The following is a 20,296-nucleotide window of genomic DNA, read 5'->3' on the forward strand; positions in this document are numbered from 1 at the left end:
TTCGGAACACCTTATACTGTATGTGTGTGGCTGATAGACAACGGATAGTACTCAAAGTTGCTTCATTTTAGGTAGGTAAACATTTAACAATAATCAAATTATTATAGTTGTTGTTTGAAATGCTGTTTGCTGTTTCTAAATAAGGCAACCAAGCTATGTAGAACAGTTTTACACCTTCGCAAACTACAACCCCAATAATAATCCCTTTTAAATCAATATCCCTCCAACATTGCAAGTGATATTGTGATTATTATTATGAGATGCAGATTTTGTATTGGCACTCATTAGACTTTGCAGGTAACATTGGAGCCAGTGTGTGTATGTATTTTACCACATACCTCTGCACACCTGTTACACTCGATGTGTTCCTGATAATACGTGTGGTGTGGCTTAGCGCAGCAAGTGTACTGCAAACAAATTAAGGAGACCATAGTACAGCTACATAAATACGACCATTAAATAAAAATATTGATTTAAAGAAATAAATACAATTAATTCATACATTTAGTTTGAATGCAATCAATCAAATGTATCTCTAAAATCATTAGGGCGAGTTTTGACAACATAGGGAAGGAAATGTATGCATCGTCTGTCTTCAATGAACAAAGATACATTATTTCTAGTAAATAAATTACAATCATAGGATCAATGAAGTGAAATTGGAAAATTTTCCGCCGCACCCCCAACGAGCTCTCATAGTGGTTGGGAATCACTGGTTTATCATCACATCTGTAATGTTTCACTCCTTTGTAAAAGGAGTGAAACAGTGAAACAGGAGTGGTTTGTAACAGGAGTGGTTTGTAAAAGTAAGTTTTGCGCTGAGTCTACAGTGAAAATTGGTGATTAAAATAAAGATTTTTGTTCATAAATTCAGCATTCCAATATAGATCTTGTAATTAATACATAGATAATTTGCTACTTACATCCATTCAAATGTTATTTTTCAAAGAAAACTGTTCCTATACCATTCCGCCCTTTGTCATATTTCTTGGCGAATGGATGCAATGACTCATCAGCTCCTAACATGATTAATATCTCCTTTTAGAAACACAAGTTCCTTTAAGGAGGGAGTTTACACCCTGGCACCTATTGTTTGGTTCTTTGGCATTTTTTGTGCCCCTCCTGCATAGCACCTATGACACAGTTCTGATAATACAAAAATTAAAAAAAGAAAAAAAAAAAAACGAACAATAAAATTATTCAAGATTATCATTTTGTATTTTGGAGAGGAAGGTAGGCCACCTCAGTGACGCTAATGGATTTAAATTTTCACTTTGGTGTTGGTCATAATGAGTGTCTGATTAAGCTACAATTACAGGGGTTTTTCGGAACATGCCATAGTCATTAAGCTATAATAACTGTATTAAAGTATAATTTCAGTAAATATTTGAGGTTCCTTTCATAGTTGGAGGACATTTTCTGCCCTCCCCCTTTGAAATTTCAAATAACCCATGTGCAAAATACATAAACATACACTTGTTGTGTAAATTGGAGTTGTCCTGAGACCAAATGTAACTGTAACTCTATTAAAAGTGATTACTATTATGCAAACTGGCTCCTGAGCACCACCTAAAATTACTCTTTTCTCTTGTCCCTCCCTTGATGACCAACAAATCAAATGTGACAGATTAAATTAGTTTTGAATTTGAATTGAATTATTTTTTTGGGGGGGGGGGGGGGGGGGGTAGGATTTTCTTGATATATCTTCATTGTAATCATTAAAGAATTTAGTTTTCATCTCAGACACATCTTAATATATAAAAAAAAATCTCTGAAGTTTTGTTGCTCAACATAGCAAGCCGTTACTAAAGCCTTTTTTTGCCATCTGGAGGAAGAGAAGAAAAAATTGAGCTACATGAATCAGCAGAAATTACATCATCAAGCTAATTGCCCTGATCATGGGTACAACTAACAGTCTTCTGTTTTTTTTTTTTTTTTTTTTTCAGTTTTCCGCCGTGATGGAGCGTGTCACTCAAACTAATGCAGCCCGTTTACTCATAATACCCCCCCCCCCCCCCCAAAAAAGCATTTTCATATCAGTTTTTTTTTTTTATATTACACACAGTACCTAAGTTTTGCAGTACAACGCACAGCTACCATGTAATCTCGAGCAAAACATTGGTATTGAATTGCAACCTTATTACTATAATTAGAATAACACTAAAATTAAATTATTGTTTCAATAAAATGTAATTTGGGATTTATGCTGAAATATTTACAATATATTTGAAATACAGGCTACTTGGTACAGAAAATGGATGGAAGGATGTTTATCAGTTGCCTGAGAGATCTCAACTCAATTCAAATTTATTTACAGACACTTTAAAAAAAAACAATAACCACAGCTGAAACAAAGTGCTGTACATAACCAAACATCGAAAGTAAAACATAAATACATTATTATATTAATTCTTATTATTTTAATGATAATAATACATAAAATATTATTTCAATAACAAATATCTACTTTTAAAAAACAACTTTAAAATACCTGTAACAGGGTTGTGCTAAAAAGCACATGACAATTAAAATACTGTCTCTCGTAAAAAGTTGATGGTTAAACTGGACAAATCAAATTATATGATATTTTATTATTACCTGTTTTGTTTTGTTTTTTACTTGAAAACACAGGGAAATAAAGTTTTAAAAAAGCTGGTCTCGTTTTCAAATGTTGGTGACTAAATTGGCCCCCCATTTTCTGTAATAGCCTTTGTATGAAAAACACTTCTTGGCCATGTATGAATGATTAGCAGAAAGTATGGTGCTAACTGAGAGTGCCGTTCGTAAACTTGAAACATCGTATGTCGGGGGCGTACGGCTGTACAATCGATCCAGCTCTGGATCCGATCACTTTTAGCTCAACGGCCCCACCTTCTGGCCGTATGCTACACTATTATTTAAATAAAACGAAAACACAGCGGCACATAAATATTTACATTAGCAGAAATTTATTCACATCATGGTTTTATCCGGGGGAGAAAAAAAAATTAAAACGCAACTTTTTTCTGTGTGTGAAATTGATCATTTGTAAACGATTGGCTTTTCCTGGTTGACTCTTCCTGTCACGTGACGCTGTGTCGTTATGACGCACAATGAAACGGTGGCCAAACTGGTCTGAAAACACGGAAGTCAGTGTTTGTCCTACTCGACAAAAGCGCTTCTTTAAGGCAAATTAAAGTGATAAATACACTAATAAATACTTTTTTTTTTTGAAAGAGAGGAGACAAGCGACACCATGAAATATCCTCGTATCCTAAGTGTGGCTGTTGCTTCTTAAAGCGCTGAATCGTTCTCGAAGGTTAAAAGGATGGATATGAGCAGAGCAGACGAAGATTCGTACACGGTAAACATTTCATTTTAGTCACCTTGTTATTCATCCAAAATCAAGTTGGATTCATTTTTACAATACTGACATTTAACGCCTAAGCATTTGCTGTGCGTTCTTTTCCCTTTTTGTTTGGAGGGGGATGTAGTAGGGACAAATGCAAGTCGTCAACTATTGAACTTGCTGTGTATGTTTGTCTTCATAGAATAATCTCATCGGGACTTTGCTTGCCATATTTGGAAATGTGCTTGTCAGCATCTCCTTAAATATTCAGGTACAGTGCCCCTTTTCATTATTTCATCTGTCTTGCTGTCTGTAAAGCTGTCTATCTGACTATATATCTGTCTATTTAGCTATCTAACAGGCTATATACGTGTTTGTCTATCCTATACACTGTATAATATTTGCATATATATGTACACAATGTCTGTCTATCTATCTACCAAATCGTCAGCTATTGACTACCTACCAACCTACATATCTACCTACCAATCTACTTACCCACAGTCAACCCCCGCTATTTATCGGGGGAATAGTTAAAATATGTCTGTAATGAACACCCCGGTTTATAATTGCCTACATATGCCACAAGATGGGGGCAAAGCACTACTTTTATTGTGGTAAAGCGCCTCAACTCACTTCAACATAGTTCCCTGACACCAAGATGCCACAAGACGGCAGCAAAGCATTACGTTTATTGCTTTGGCCTGAGCACAAAAACAGTGAATATGTGACATTTTCAGCAAATAATGAAGGATAGGTTCTGAAAAGAAACCCTGCAAAAATTTAATTTTTGCAAATGATGAGCTGGAAATGTCTGTCTGTCCGACCATCCGTCCGTCAATCTATCTGTCGGTCAATCAATCAATCTGGTATGTTTTTTCTTCTTTCCCTCAGTGTATCTATTGCTCAACATTATTGTCCTGTCAACATTATACTATCCTGTATTTGCCTTGCTTATTAGACTGCTGTTTGCTTGTTTGCTTGAACCACAGCTGATTAGTTGTTTCAATCGTTATTTATTTATTTATTTCTTTATTTATTTTTTTGCTGGCAGAAATACGGCCATGTGACCATCGTGGGAGCCAAGGACCCACGTGTCTTCTACCACACAAAAACCTGGTGGTTTGGCTTTTTTCTCACCACTCTGGGCGAAGCAGCCAACTTCGTGTCCTATGCTTTTGCTCCCCTCAGCCTCGTAGCACCTCTCAATGCCGTCTCCATCCTGAGTGAGTGTTGCTTCCTTGGCGGAGGTATCGAGCCTCAGTGTTAAAATAGTGGAGGACCTTTTTCCTATCAAGGGCCTTTTCAATTGATTGAATAAATGTTAATTATACATTAAAAGCAGTTGTAGATTTTTAGAAGAGTTCCTCTGAAGTTTCATTCTTTTTTTTAACCAAGTAGTATTGGGGCCACACTGAAAAGAAATAAGTAGTTCTAGTACGAGAATAAACTTTGATACTATGGAAAGAAAAGTTGAGTGTTTTAAGACAAGTAATACATGTTTTCTGAATTAAAGTTTTAATATTAAGAGATTAAATTCATATTTTCAAGATAAATTGTCTTATAACTGGACAAGATCCTCTTTATTGCAATTTATGCAAGAAACGAACGGTTCCGAATACCATTGTTTTTACTTAATCTCGCAAGATGCAACTTAATTTTTATACTGTGACTTTAATATGGAAAAAATGACTTTCTAAAAGATCTGACCTTATTATAGTCATATTGCCTTATTCACAAACTATACACATTTTTTCGTTCAAATATACTTTTTCTATTCTTGTAAGATCCCACCACACACTCACTTTTTTCTTTTCTTATTTTTTCTTTTTAAAGAACTGCATGGTGTATTTAAGGCTCCCCACCCCTAGTTTAGAGGAAAAGATGATGTTAAGGTGTTGCCTTTGCTTTTTGTCTTTCAGCAAGCTTCATTTTGGGTTTTATTTTCATGCATGAGAAATCAAAGGCAAAGGACTTTGCAAGTAAGTGGGACGTTAGCTGAAAATGTTTTATTTGCAACTGCTCACAATATGTGCTGAAATCCGACAGCTCCGATTAATTCTCTGTTTTAACTGAATCATTGCCACTTAACATGGATATTTGACTTCTAAAGCCGTCAATGGCAGTGAATGTGGTAAAGAAAAAAGAAAAAAATGTCAATGTATTTTATACCAGTGGAAAGCCCGCAGCCCTCTAAAATGTCTGAAATCCAAACTGCCTATACCCAAAAGGGAAATTCAGCTTTTGTTGCTATTTTTTATTTTACTGTGTCAGTGTTCTCGGTAACAAGAAACAAGACATCTTGACAATTTTACAATTTCTTTAATTGTATCTGTCAAGAGTCTCAGTAATGAGTCATGCACTGCTGTGGGATGGCAAGAGTGTTTGCTTCTTTCTGTCTATTTGAATAAAATAATGCAATGTGTCTTGCTTCCAGAGCACCACGGGCTGTCCTTCTTGGGCTCTGTCTTAGCTGTGGCAGGGGCGTACCTCTTTGTGGCGTTTGGGCCAAACTCGCATGGAAAACTGACAGCGGAAGTTGTAGTGAAACATCTCGTCGGATGGCCCGTTCTCTTATATCTGGTAAGTTCACGCTCAATGCACAGTAGATTCACATGATTTCTGCCTTCTGATCTTTTTGGTAGCGTATGCCCTTATTGGCCACAACATTAGGTGCACTAGCTAGTCTTCCGCTTCAAAAGTATTGAAATAGTGGGGTGACAAACTTTTTGTAGTGGACTGGAAACATTTGGGCTTGATATCAACGTTGAATATGAGACAATAGCTAAACATTTCAGCTTTTATCTCCTGGTATTTACAGTATATATCTGGAGCCCATACACAACCTAGAAGACAACGTTAGTTGTAGCAGAAATGGAAGTTTTATATGGTTTAAGTCTGGAGATTGATTTGGCCAGCCATTAAAAGGTAATATGAGACAAGATTGTTTTGTTTTTTTTGCCCATATGTGACCCATTACATTTATTTTTCAAACAATAAGTAGAGCTGAATGTCTACGCTAACTTTCGGATTTGTCTTGAAAGACTACATTTAGGGTAATTAGAGGTGTAACCAACATCCAGACCAGAGAGCTGTTGATAGGTGGAAAAACAAGTGATTGTGAAGCTGAAAGGAGATTGAAAATCAATCAGTGCCATTGCATAAACCACAGCCAGTACATTCATCTCTTCTCTGAACCACTTGTTGAGGCTGCTCCTTCTTTAAGAATAGAGTGGTCGTTTGACTTATGAGTGACGCGACTTAAGTTTTTTTTTAAGCTCTCTTTTGGCTAATTGCTTACTTTGACTTGAGAGCAGAAATTTGACGTACAAGCGCGAAATGGTGGCTCTAACCTTCACAACAAGCAGCAGTTTGGCAGATAAATAGTGAACAATGTTTTTAAGAAAGAGGCCGATTTCTTTCTTCAAGCTGTTTATTGGAAAACTAAACTAAACAAAGCAAAGTCTATTTAACCAAACACCACTTAACGTGTCTGACAAAAGTCAGCTAGCTTAATGCTAACACTTAATGTAAAACGCCATTAACGAAACTAGCATTGATGTTGCAGCGGATGTTTGAATGCAAACGGCGCAGCAACACTTGTAGACTGACAATATAACAATACTCACAGGCATATATTATTTTCCTCTGTGTAAAACAACTACTATTACAGTAATGCACCCTCCATCACTGGTCATTTCATTTCTTTCATTTCCAACAGTATTTATTGAATTTATGGTATGTTACATATTTATTTCTGGGCAGGTCCTGGAGATCATCACGTTCTGCCTGCTTTTATATTTCTACAAACAGAGAAATGCAAACTACCTCGTCATCATCCTGCTGCTGGTTGCTTTGTTGGGTAAAAAACTAAGTTCAACTCCTATCATTCATTAACAGTTATTAATGTAATACTTTCAATATGTGTTTGTGTGTGCGATGCTCAGGTTCAGTCACAGTCATCTCTGTGAAGGCTGTGTCCCACATGTTGATATTGACTCTTGAGGGTTCCATGCAGCTTTACTACCCCATCTTCACTGTCATGTTTGTGTGCATGGTGTCTACAGTTGTCTTCCAAGCCAGGTGAGTGGCAACTATTTACTTACATAAATGAATGTATTGAACGGGGGGAAAAAACAACACAGGTTTACAGGTTGCAATATATATCAAGTGAAACTTGAGTTGAAATAAAATTGACTTGGAAAAATGCACAAAACGACAAGAAATGAACTTAACGTCATTTGCGCAAACCTGGCAACAGAGTCTGCATTGTTGCGCACTTGCCTGTGTTAAGTGGCCACCTGCATGAACAATGATTGAAAGAGCTCCAAAGATAATGCATTAATTGACAACAAAAGCTGACTCTGCAGTGCGCATTTTACAACGGATAGTTTTGTAAACTTTCTCCAGAGACAAGATGGCTGCGTGGTAACTCGAGACGAGTGTAATGGGCAGTGCCGACTCTCTTAACTTCCTGGGCTTCCTCCTACCACCCCGCTGTCGTTAGGTGCCGTGTTCGGCTGTGACATTACGTCACCAACAATGTGACTCCAATATACAGTATGTTGCGACTGGAGCAAGATTGTATGATTTGACGTGCGACTTGCTTAAACCAAGTTATGACTTGACTCGCTTGAAATTTAGTGGCGAGTCGACTTAGCTTGCTTTTTTCTTTCTTTTCTTTTCTTTTCTCCCCCCACAGTGACTTGGGACTTCCTTGAGACTTGAAGGTTTTGACTTGAGACTTGGTTGTGACTAGCACATACAGTATGTGACTTACTCTCACCTCTGCTGTGCAGGGAACTCCTTTTTTTGCTGATAGGAAAAGGGAGGTGTCTAGTTGAGTTATTATTATTAGCTGGAGAAATAAATACAAACTGTACAAACCTGAACATAACATAAAAATGTATGTCTCTTAATTTATTACGTCTTGCTGTAATGAAATACAAATAAGTACATGAGAGGTCCTTGGGTCCATTTAAAGGTGCAATATTAATAAGAGTTACTATTTTTTCATATACATTTTTAATATTATTAATGTTGTTGATCACATATCAAAAGTGGTCCACGTGCCTAAATTGGACCTTTGCTAATTGGGTAGCACGGTGAGTAGTGGTTAGCAGCTTCATAGGTTGTGGGTTCGGATCTAGGCTCTGGCCCTCCTGTGTCCTCTAGTCCTCAAGTGTGTGTGTGATGTGTATGGTCCTTCGTCTATACGTGCTCTGCAGTTGGCTGACGACCAGTCCAGCGTGCACCCCGCCTCTCGCCTGAAGTTCACAAGCTCACCCGCGACCCTGATGAGGACATGCACCATAGAAAATGGATGCATAGTAACTTCATTAGTAACTTAAGTTCTCTACATGATTGTTTTTTGCAGTTTTCTCTCCCAAGCTTGCAAGCTGTACGACTCGTGCTTGATCGCCAGTGTTAATTACATCCTGTCCACCATTTTTGCAGTCTTAGCAGGTGAGTCGCGGAATGTTTGTATTGGTTAAATATTTTTTTAATGACATATCAGCAGAGGCATGCTTAAAAAGCAGGTTGGGTGAAAGCTCCATGTTTGTTAACCCACAGGCCAAAGTAGATTTGCTCTTGACTAAAACAAACAGTTGGCGTGCGTCAAAATGCTTTCAGAATAAAAATGTCAAAAGTCCAATTCAATAAAAGCATTCTATTGGCACAAAACAACCAATGATGATGTCATTACTTTTTTCCCACTGTTTTTTTAGGAGCTGTGTTTTACTTGGAATTTAGTCATGAAGACATCCTTCACATCAGCATGTTCTTATTGGGGTGAGTCAAGCAAATAACCCACCAGAAATACATCTGTGTTTCATTACAAATACCTTTTTCACGTGCAGAACATCTTTTCATACCACTGAGATCTCAGGTGAGATCAAACTTTTTGACTTTCTGTTTTTTGTTTATTTTGTTTTTTTTGTTAAAAAAAAAAGAAAAAAAAAGAAAAGTGCTACTTCCTAACTTCTCCACTGGGTAGAGCAACTGCACTCTCATCTTGAGAAAATCCTCAAGAAATCCAGTGGAATACTCTGGTCAACAACGATGCTAATAATCAGTCTTTCCTTCATTTATTGAGCCAATCCACCTATTTTACATGAGAAAAATCTCCCGGCACACCACCAAACAAAATCACAAAAAGGTACAGTAATTACTGCCTAATGAGAGAGCGTCTGCCTCACAGTTCTGAGGTCCGGGGTTCAATCCCCGGCCCCGTCTGTGTTGAGTTTGCATGTTCTCCCCACGCCTGCGTGGGTTTTCTCCGGGCACTCCGGTTTCCTCCCACATCCCAAAAACATGCATGGTAGGTTAATTGACAACTCTAAATTGCTCATAGGTGTGAATGTGAGTGCTGAATGGTTGTTTGTTTATATGTGCCCTGCGATTGGCTGGCAACCGGTTCAGGGTGTACCCCGCCTCCTGTCCGATGATAGCTGTAATAAGCTCCAGCACTCTCGCGACTCTTGTGAGAATAAGCGGCTCAGAAAATGGATGGATGGATAAAGTACGACAATCTCATCTTAATTTACTTACTCGAATGTGCCTGTTTAGTTGACGACAAAGATATTAGTCTGTTGTGTGAATGGGAACAGGTGGTTACACCGGTTAATTGTACCCTCTGCCATCTAGTGGAAGAACACGTCATTGCTCTGTCAATAAACATTGCTACCATAGATAGATGATACAGATACATCATTTGTAGCAAATCATTTTTGGGGGGGGTGACCAATTAAGTTAAATTGGATAATTTTCCCGCAGCACAATAACAGTAATCAAGTGGACTGTTTTGAACTGGTTTCTTTGTATTTTATATAGAACTGCGGCATGCTTCCTGGGTGTCTTCCTCATCACCAGAACCAGGAAAAAGAACAAGAGCTTTGAGCCTTACGTCACCATGAATATGAGTAATGGTGTGTAAAAAAAAATGCATGTACACGAACTAAACTGTGATAGGGATGGCTGATTCTGAATCAGGTGTGTCGTCCACCATCAGGTGTACCGACCATTCACAGCAAGGGTCCGGAGGTCCCGACTGAGTTCAGCGGTAGTTTCTCTTATGGCGCTCTGGTCAACAGTGACAGAACCACTTCTTCTAATCAGCCCGCCAACACGGAGGAACCCACCACCGGCTTCAGACCCACACGGGCATCTGGTGGGCTTCCTGACAGGAAGCAAGATTAGCAGCAAGCTTTTACATCTGTAGGTTTTTTTTTTTTTTTTTACAGAGGAATCTCCAAAGTCAAACAATCCATTCAATGATTGAAGAAAAGTTCCTATTTGAGGGAAATTAATTACTTCATTCAAGACTAAAATGATAACCATCATAAAACCTTTACTGAGCCTACAGATTTCCATATTTAGAATTCTTAAATAAATTCTTAATTAAATAATGAATAAATAGGTCTTCTAAATTTGACATACCACAGAGAAGAGTGTCCTTAAAACCCTGCCAAATTTTAGTCAAAAAAATAAAAATAAAAAATTCTAATGGTGTAAAATGAGGCTTCAAAATGGTGAAAAAATCAATCTGTTGTCTTCTGCTCTAAGCGCTTTGGGCGTGGCTGAAACCACAACTGGCTCAGCTGTCAATTGAATACCACTACTGGACCTGAAAAATGGCTGCTACTTCGTCTAGCGTCTTTCTTTTGCCTGCACAATAACTATATCTTTCAGTCACGAAAATATACCCCCCTTAAAGCCTTTGGTGTGTGGAATCTATCCCACCGGGTCGTCGCACGGCTTTTCCGCGCCGTGACAAGGAGCCGCTCTGAAACGGACACGCCACCACGATGCTCCGGCCTACACGCTGGATGTCACGTTGGACTACTTGTATTTTCCCCTTCCTCACTCTTCTGCCTTTCTCTTCATGACTTGTGCGCACTCACAGCTAACAATGAGGCGCTCTAAAGCGGCCATGCCTATGGAATATCTGAAGGGAAGATGCATTTTCGCGGCGTAGCCTACTGCACATGGAAATTGCACCGGATAACCACTGATGCGAACGAAGGCGTGCATGTTCTTTTTAGGGCGAGGGGGTACTCCTGCAGAATGTCAACTGCGTCACTGGGCCCTGTTTTAGCCACACCCAAAAACAAATCAGGAAAACTGAAATGGTGTGAAATAGTTTAGCGCTATATCCCCACAGTTCGGTACTACATAGTTCTCAGTCTTTGCACATTTTTTCAGCAATTGTCTTCAAACATGTATAATATATTTAGACCAAAATTGACTTAACCAAGGGAGGGGCAAACCTTTGTGCTAGGTCTACATTTGATTCCTAAAATGGGCAAAAAAAAGCAACAACAAAAAAGTTAAAATGTGTATAATACTTTATTTTAAACATAAAATACCAATTTGTTTCAATTTGTGTAATTCAATTAGGTTCACCAGCCAATTGATAAAAATAAAATGGGGTAAACGTATATAAAATGGTTGTATTATTTACAATAATCTATTTCATGGTTTAATGAGATAAGTGAATAAAAAATAAAACTACAATTGGTTTTACTTTGGTGATTCCACTGTTTTTGTGTCTGCCTAATTAACTAAGGATTCCCTAAGAGGGAGCTTGACAAACTTAACGTACAATCGTGCTCAGGACCAGCAAATCAACTTTTAAAGTGCTTTTTAAACAGTACATGTGGAAATGTGATTTGTGCCTTGAAGCTTACCGCATGCATAGGGTTGGCAATATAAGAGCAGACTTCATACTGTTAAAGGAGTTTTTCGATGTCCTTAATGATCTCCACAAGCTGCTGAAGCCTTGCCATTGATTGCTTTGAATTAAGGAGTTTCTGTAAATTACAACCCCAATTCCAATGAAATTTGGACGTTGTGTTAAACGTAAATAAAAACAGAATACAATGATTTGAAAATCATGTTCAACCAATATTTAATTGAATACACTTCAAAGACAAGATACTTTAATGTTCAAACTGATAAACTTTATTGTTTTTCGCAAATAATCATTAACTTAGAATTTTATGGCTGCAACAAAAAAGCTGGGGCAGGTCGCAAAAAAGACTGAGAAAGTTGAGGAATGCTCATCAAACACTTGTTTGGAACATCCCACAGGTGTACAGGCTAATTGGGAACAGGTGGGTGCCATGATTGGGTATAAAAGGAGCTTCCCTGAATTGCTCAGTCATTCACAAGCAACGATGGAGTGAGGTTCACCTCTTTGTGAACAAGTATGTGAGAAAATAGTCGAACAGTTTAAGGACAACGTTCCTCAACGTACAATTGCAAGGAATTTAGGGATTTCATCATCTACGGTCCATAATATCATCAAAAGGTTCAGAGAATCTGGAGAAATCACTGCATGTAAGCGGCAAGGCCGAAAACCAACATTGAATGCCCATGACCTTCGATCCCTCAGGGGGCACTGCATCAAAAACCGAGATCAATGTGTAAAGGATATCACCACATGGGCTCAGCAACACTTCAGAAAACCAATGTCAGTAAACACAGTTTGGCGCTACATCCGTAAGTGCAACTTGAAACTACTATGCAAAGCAAAAGCCATTTATCAACAACACTCAGAAACGCCGCCGGCTTCTATGTGTCCAAGCTCATCTAAGATGGACTGACGCAAAGTGGAAAAGTGTTCTGTGGTTCGACGAGTCCACATTTCAAATTGTTTTTGGAAATTGTGGACGTCGTGTCCTCTGGGCCAAAGAGGAAAATAACCATCCGGACTGTTATGGATGCAACGTTCAAAAGCCAGCATCTGTGATGGTATGGGGCTGTGTTAGTGCCAATGGCATGGGTAACTTACACATCTGTGAAGGCACCATTAATGCTGAAAAGTACATACAGGTTTTGAAGAAACATATGCTGCCATCCAAGCGACATCTGCTTATTTCAGCAAGACAATGCCAAACCACATTCTGCACGTGTTACAACAGCGTGGCTTCATAGTAAAAGAGTGCGAGTACAAGACTGGCCTGCCTGCAGTCCAGACCTGTCTCCCATTGAAAATGTGTGGCGCATTATGAAGCGTAAAATACGACAACGGAGACCCCGGACTGTTAAACAGCTGAAGCTGTACATCAAGCAAGAATGGGAACGAATTCCACCTACAAAGCTTCAACAATTAGTGTCCTCAGTTCCCAAACGTTTATTGAATGTTGTTAAAAGAAAAGGTGATGTAACACAGTGGTAAACATGACCCTGTCCCAGCTTTTTTGGAACGTGTTGCAGCCATAAAATTCTAAGTTAATGATTATTTGCTAAAAACAATAAAGTTTATCAGTTTGAACATTAAATATATTGTCTTTGTTGTGTATTCAATTAAATATAGATTGAACATGATTTGCAAATCATTGAATTCTGTTTTTATTTATGTTTAAAACAACATCCCAACTTCATTGTAATTGGGGTTGTAGTACCGGTATCTGCCTTTAAGACGTCTCCCCAAGCGCAGTGTTCACTCCACTTCTGCCTCTTCTTTTTGCGGTTGTATTGCTACCTTTTTTTAAGTTTTTTGTGAAAGGGACGAATGCAAACTCTTTAATTTATTATATTTATTGATGTATTGTGCTTTAAAGAGGAGTAGCGCCACACTAAATATAAACAGGCAATCCCCTATGTCTACAAAATGAATTTAGGTGTGCCAGCATTAGGTGTGATCTTGTTTTGTGTATGATTGACAAAAAACAAAAGTAATACTTTGACAATGTTGGCACTTTTGGGTGAGCAATATTTAGGCTAAATTCTCCTTTTCCCTCAAGATCAGAAAAGTTCTGATTCATGCTGTTTTGCTGACCTAACAACATGGGTTTCTACTTGAATCAAACTCCCAAATTAAATACAATATGCTCATGCTTTGACTGTGTTGGCGCTTTTTTTTTTTTAAACTTAAAGGGGATCTGTTGTGGAAATATTACTTTTTATTGTTCCTACAGATACTTGAGTCGCTGGAGTGCCTGCCCAACCGTCAAGTGTAATATTTGAGCAACCATCAATGCCACATAGACACAGTATAGTGTATGAACTTCTGCTATTTATCAAGACAAGAAATTGGTTGTGTAAAGTGTACTATAATTGTTGATCCTGCCGAAAGCGTGCCACAGACGTGTTATAAGGAAACATGGGCACGGTTTTAAATTGTGTGAAAATAAATCCATGCCTCTGTTAGTAATGCAGGATACATTGCATTTTGCACATGTCCCAATAAGCAAGTGGGTACTTGCAATAAAAAAAAAAAAGATTCTTGCCATGGTGATTGTTGATTTTAAGTGTTTAAAGTACGACCATTTTATTCCCTCTTCACTTTGACGAAATACACTTGTCTCGTTCCCGTTTGATTTTTAGCAGCCTACTGGAAGTCACCTTTTACAGACGAACACATCGGCACCAACCGTGCATTCACATTTGATTTAGTATTTCTGAAAACGCCTTGTCCATAACGTTTAAAATATGTATTTAGTTAGCTGTGTACTGTAGTCGTTCGCTTTCAATAACAAGAGCTCAAGAGATGAGCGAGCCACCGGTTGCGCCTGAACTTCCCTAGGGCGGGGCATCGGTCCGGGGTCTGCTATTCGATTGGTTACCTTCAAACTCCGCCGCCGTCTCATTGGCCCACCTCGCGGGTTGAGATTTGATAGGTTGCGCCGAACTAATCCCATCATAACAAACACCGCATTTGACAGAGGAGCGAGCAAATGAAATATATATTTTTTTGAGGACGATAAGCGACGTCACGGCGCGTTCGACTCCTCAAATTCTGCGTTTAATTCCTATTGAGAAGATTCATCTTCAAGAACGTTAGTCGGGTGAGTTATGCAACAACCGGCATTCATAATTTAATCACAAACGAGTATGATGATGTGTGTTTTAGCTGTTTGTGTGCGTCAATTGGTCGTTTGTGTGCAATGTGGACCGAGTTTACGATACCGTTTGTCGGTGTGCATTTTGAATGAGCTCCTTACGTAATATGGAGTCTTTTCTGTGTACCTGATTGTCCTTGGGTGCAAATAAACTCTACGTGTACTTCTTTCTACTCAAAACACATATTTATATTGTTAAATATTTGAATGCATTACCTTCCTAGCCAAGTTTAAACCAAACGTGTCAGGTTGTCGTTATTAGGATTCCCACACAGTTTCTGGGCAGGACACGCCCTGCTGCAACATGATTGGCTCCTGCTTCTCGGGAAGGGCAGGCTACGCATATGTAACGAGAAGATCATCCCAAAAATGTATCATATTTGTACGAAATAAAACTAAGAAGTTTGTTATGATTAGGTTTAGGGCTAGAGTTGGAGTTAGGATGGGTTAATATTAGGATTAGGTTGGGTTAGGATTCGACAGGGATAAAACAGCCAATCATAACGCTGCGGCGCGTGTTCTGGAGCCAGTAATATTGGAGCAGGGCGTGTCCTGCCTAGAAACTATGTGGGGAATCCTAACAGCGCGTCAGGCTGTGTCGTGCAAGTGGACGATATTGTATGTTTCATTAAAATGTCACTAGATGTCGCTGTTGGCTCAGCGCTTGTTTGTGGAGCAATCTGCTGTTTCTTTTCATTCTGATCCGTGGCGGTCCGAGATTGAACGGCGCCCTGGGCGAGACCCCCTTTGGCACCCGTCCCTCAACACACACATACCGAACGAAAAACACACTGGAGTGGACCTTATATAGTGGATAGTAAAACCGCAACAGCAAATAGTTAGAATTAAGGTAACAAAGAACACAAAATGGATGGATTTTGTATACTGTCTACAGCATCCATCCATTTTGATAGTGTAACTTGGCACAATGGAAAAAAAGCAACAAAAAAATTATCTGCACACGAAAATTTTTTCCTCCTTTAGTAACTTACAAAGTGTACAATAACTTCTGAACTTTATTTGGGGTTAATTAGAGGCACTTTTCATGGTGGGAGTTATGTGCTGACTCCCATTCAGTGAGTTTGAATATGATTAGTTGATTCTGAACAGCCACATCCTGAGTTATAACAGGGCGTGAACACTTGTGCAGCCGCATTATCGCAGCAGTTTATTTTTAGTTCCACTCTTGAAAATAATTTTTTTTCCCCAATTGAGTTGTACAGGTTATAGGCCACATTGATGTTGGAACATCACACAAACCTGTCATTTGAACAGGGGTGTGCAGACTTTTTATATGTACTATATATGTTCCCTGCGATTGTCTGGCGACCAGTCCTCCAGGGTGTACCTTGCGGCCTCTCACCCAAAGCCAGCTGCGATAGGCTCCAGCTCTCACCCATCCATCCATCCATCCATCCATCCATCCATCCATCCATCCATCCATTCATTCATTTTCTACCAGCTCTCACCCACGACCCTAATAAGGACAAGCAATATAGGAAATGGATGGATGAATTTAAATTCTAATTAGTTTAAACCCTCCACTCTTCTCCCTAGTGCCATATCTTCCTGCTTGTGACGCACCCGCCAGCAAGCCTCACGATGCTGCGAGAGAGCTCCAAGGCGTGGAGCAATGGCTCTGAGGCCTACAGCAGTGACCCGGAGGAGGATGAGGAGGAGGAGGAGGAGGAAGAGGACATGGTATTCGGGGAGAACGACCAGGACGGCATCGCCGAGGAGATGATGGACCTCAGCGACCTGCCCGCCGCGCTCTTCGCGTGTGGCGTCCATGAGGCGGTGTTCGAAGATGACGCGGACAGGGTGAGTCAAATTGGCTTCTCCCTGACTACACAGGAACACACAGTCAAACAAGGAATATTTTGGTGTAGATCTGGACAAAGATGTACGGAGAACCCCCGGCACATTCGTGGTTAGCAGTTCATGAATTTGCTGATTATTTTTTTTGGGTGGGGGGGAATTTGTCCTCCGTTATTTATTGGAAATCTCTTCATATTCGCTGGTTTTGTGCTCAATAAAAGTATTCCTTTGGCACCATCTGGTGGAAACTTGGTGTTGTTGTACGGTTGGATTCATTGATAGTGTTTAGTCCCATGAATGCACCTCATGCACGGTCAAAAGCGAAAGTATATTTCTTTCTTTTACGATGCTGCTACTAAAAATGCATTAAAATTTGCCTGTGTGTGAATGCCAAAACTAAGTTTTCTAACTAATAACGTTTTTGTTAAGTGCGCATATTTGTTTGCCCATGTGTGATGTCACATAAGTTTGTGTTATTGAGGCTAGTATGCTAGCTGATGCTATTGATGAGCATCATGTGAAGGTGCTTAATTTGTGTTGAATAATTTAACTACTGAATGCAGTTGTTTATGTAAGATAGGTTCAGGATCGTGTACATTTCTTTACACTAGTCTGACAGTTAAAAATGTGAAAATGCTTCTTAAAAATGACCTGCACCGTTCAGAATGGTTTTGTCATGGTGACCGATGAATTAGCTCGGCCCGTTCCCCGTCCCCTCTGGAAAGTCTCTAAAAATATTTTTTTTGGGCCATACAAGAATGGTTGGATCATTGCACCCTGCCTGCTTAGAGGTGAATAGAAAAAAAAACAGACTTTTAATTTTCCGCCCCTTTAATCCAATGATGCTGTCCTGTCCTGCCCTCCCAGCTGGCATGCTTCACATCTCTCCACTTTGCAACCACTCAGTCCAGCGCTTCTTCGTCTTCTCTCTGATCGCACTTCATCAACTGTCCTCTGTGCGCTTTCTTTGATCCCATCTTTACATATCTATGGGCAAAAAACAATACTAATAATCCCTTTAAACCCAATCATTCTCGTTTTGTGAGTCTGCTGTTTTGCCTCCCCTTTTCTCCACCTCATTACAATTCCAACTGCCTCTTTTTAAGTGGAAATGCCACCCTCGCTCCGTTCAGTCAGAGCGTGTCAATAGATTTCTCTCCTCTCTGCGGTTCAATTAAGCGAGGTGCGCTATAAATACACATTTTGACATTTGTTTCAACTTTTCAAAATTAATATGGGAAGGTTTGGAAAGGAAAGAGAAATCACAGCATAAAGTGGTTATTGTTATTCGGCTGTATTTTGGCTTGCTGAGTCACCGATTGATTCTACAAGGACATAAACACACAAGGGGGGGGGGGGGGGGGAACCTATTTATGGGCCCTCGAGAGCATCCGAAACAAATAAATCCTCAAAGGCAAACTATTGAAAGAGGACTTGTTGGCATTCTCTCCTTCTTGTGCGCTTATGCTGGAGGATGGGTTCTTTTCGTGAACACACAATATGTGCTTCTTTACAAAAGAGAAGGACAAGAAGCGGGCATCCATTTTAGTAAGATGCTCTTAGCTGGCTGTAAAAGCATCTCCCTTTATTCTGTGTAAACTAAGAGGGCCCGTTTGCTTTCAATTTTATCTTTAGGATTTTTGTTCCCTTTACTGTTCTTTTTTGATGTAAAATAATGATGCACATTTCAATTGATATGATCTTTTCAACCCATCTTGTTTCCCACATAGCTTTAACTGTGATGATGATAATGATTCATATTATTTAAAGTGCCTTTTACTGTCGCTTTGAAAATAATGAAATCACAGTAGGACATAAATTGGTAAAAGTAATACATATCAAGAAATGCTTAAGAACAACAGCCAATCCAAGGTTTATGCCACAGATGCCCTTAATGAACAGCATTGGTCATTACCAAAATTATATTTCAGTATGTGGAAGCTCTTTAACTGCTAAAATACAATCATTATTGTTATCCACTAATTTTCTAATGTGTTTGTTTACAAAACAACACTGAATAAATCATAAAGCACACTATTTCTTTATTAAGTGTTCTAATCATATTGACAAACTGCATTCCTGAACAGTAAAAAAATAGATTTAGTGGTTGGATGTTATGCTTGATTAATTTCTGGCTGTGATAATGCTCAAACTCTAGGGTATAACACAAGGTGCTTTCTGTTTGAAATTCCTCATTCCTGTTGAAAATGGTAAAATGTCGAGCACTCATTGAATTTAAGGAGGCCGCTTTAAAGCACTTAATGACGCTGGATTAACTATTCTTCTACTGTATGTGCAGCATTTTATAAAACTAATATAAGGAACTAATGACAAAGTTTTATATTGCTTTTCAGGAGACCCAAAGATGAGTAAGAAAAACTACCATGAAGACTGCGAAAACAACACAGAAAAGGGGAGTACAGTAGTGTCAAGCTTTATAAAGGTCTACAGCATGATTCAGACAAACATACTTTTAAAAAAAATGGAAGCTAAGAGCAAGCATCCTGATAACAAAGGAAATGGGACCAAACTATCAAAATAGGACTTGTGTAAGTTGTGCGTGTGTTCCTAAAAAAAAAAAAGAAAATCTAAATCTAAGATAAATATGTCATGTTATGATCAGAAAAACTCCGCTCCAACCAACCAACAAACAAAGAAGCTTCTGCTGAAGAGACTAAATCAACTTTAAATTATTAACATTAACCTTTTTTTTTTTTTTTTTTTTTTGCAATTCATCCTGTTGCTTTCTTGGTACTTGTTGATAGATATGTGCCAGAAGGCTTCAGGGGAGGCGCTGCAGCCTGCGAAAAATAAAGAAAAACATTTTTTAAACCTGCCACGCTAAAGGCAAAATGATGACAGAGGAAACAGTATCTGGGGATAGCTGAAAACGCCTTAAAACGGCTCCAAAAAAACACTTACGGTCATTGTGGGGTGGCACATGGGGTAGCCCCAGACGTTGTTATGTATTTGGAGGAGTGGCTCACAGTGCCATACTTTGAATAGCCCAGACGTAGAAATATTTTAACAACAATCTTCTTGCAGTTTTGATGTTGACATGCATGCAGTTCTAGATAAATGTCCCTGTGTTCTCTGCAACACTCTCAGAAAACAGGAACTGTATGTAGATTTATATGACGGATGTGTGTTTGAGCAAAGTAGCGGGACAAATTGGTGTTAGTCGAGGGAAAGGTCAGCTTGGCCATTATACTGTCACTTTGTCCCTGACAGTCATCAGTTAGCGGACATGAGGGCCAATCAGCGCAGGGAAACGCTGCTGATATCAGCTGAAGAGCTCCTC

General features: G+C 39.1%; 2 protein-coding genes across 2 annotated transcripts in view; both read left to right on the forward strand.

Moving 5' to 3' along the window:
• The first annotated feature begins 3,104 nt into the window (after nt 1–3,104).
• Nucleotides 3,105–14,510, forward strand: nipal3 (NIPA like domain containing 3). The gene is made up of 12 exons (XM_061696956.1): nt 3,105–3,128; nt 3,217–3,343; nt 3,531–3,599; nt 4,383–4,554; nt 5,251–5,310; nt 5,766–5,911; nt 7,094–7,190; nt 7,276–7,411; nt 8,706–8,794; nt 9,058–9,121; nt 10,163–10,257; nt 10,341–14,510. Exons 2-12 carry the CDS (start codon nt 3,308–3,310, stop codon nt 10,526–10,528), a joined length of 1,152 nt encoding a protein of 383 aa, XP_061552940.1. The 5' UTR covers nt 3,105–3,128; nt 3,217–3,307; the 3' UTR covers nt 10,529–14,510.
• A 482-nt stretch (nt 14,511–14,992) lies between these two features.
• Nucleotides 14,993–20,296, forward strand: part of rcan3 (regulator of calcineurin 3) — a 45,885-nt gene continuing 40,581 nt past the window's right edge. The window contains exons 1-2 of the mRNA XM_061696984.1: nt 14,993–15,123; nt 16,735–16,998. Of these exons, the coding sequence (XP_061552968.1) occupies nt 16,780–16,998 (219 nt within the window). The 5' untranslated portion in view covers nt 14,993–15,123; nt 16,735–16,779. The remainder of the gene's footprint in view (nt 15,124–16,734; nt 16,999–20,296) is intronic.

The sequence above is a fragment of the Phycodurus eques genome, chromosome 14 (genome assembly GCF_024500275.1).
Source record: "Phycodurus eques isolate BA_2022a chromosome 14, UOR_Pequ_1.1, whole genome shotgun sequence".
Classification (NCBI taxonomy): Eukaryota; Metazoa; Chordata; class Actinopteri; order Syngnathiformes; family Syngnathidae; genus Phycodurus; species Phycodurus eques.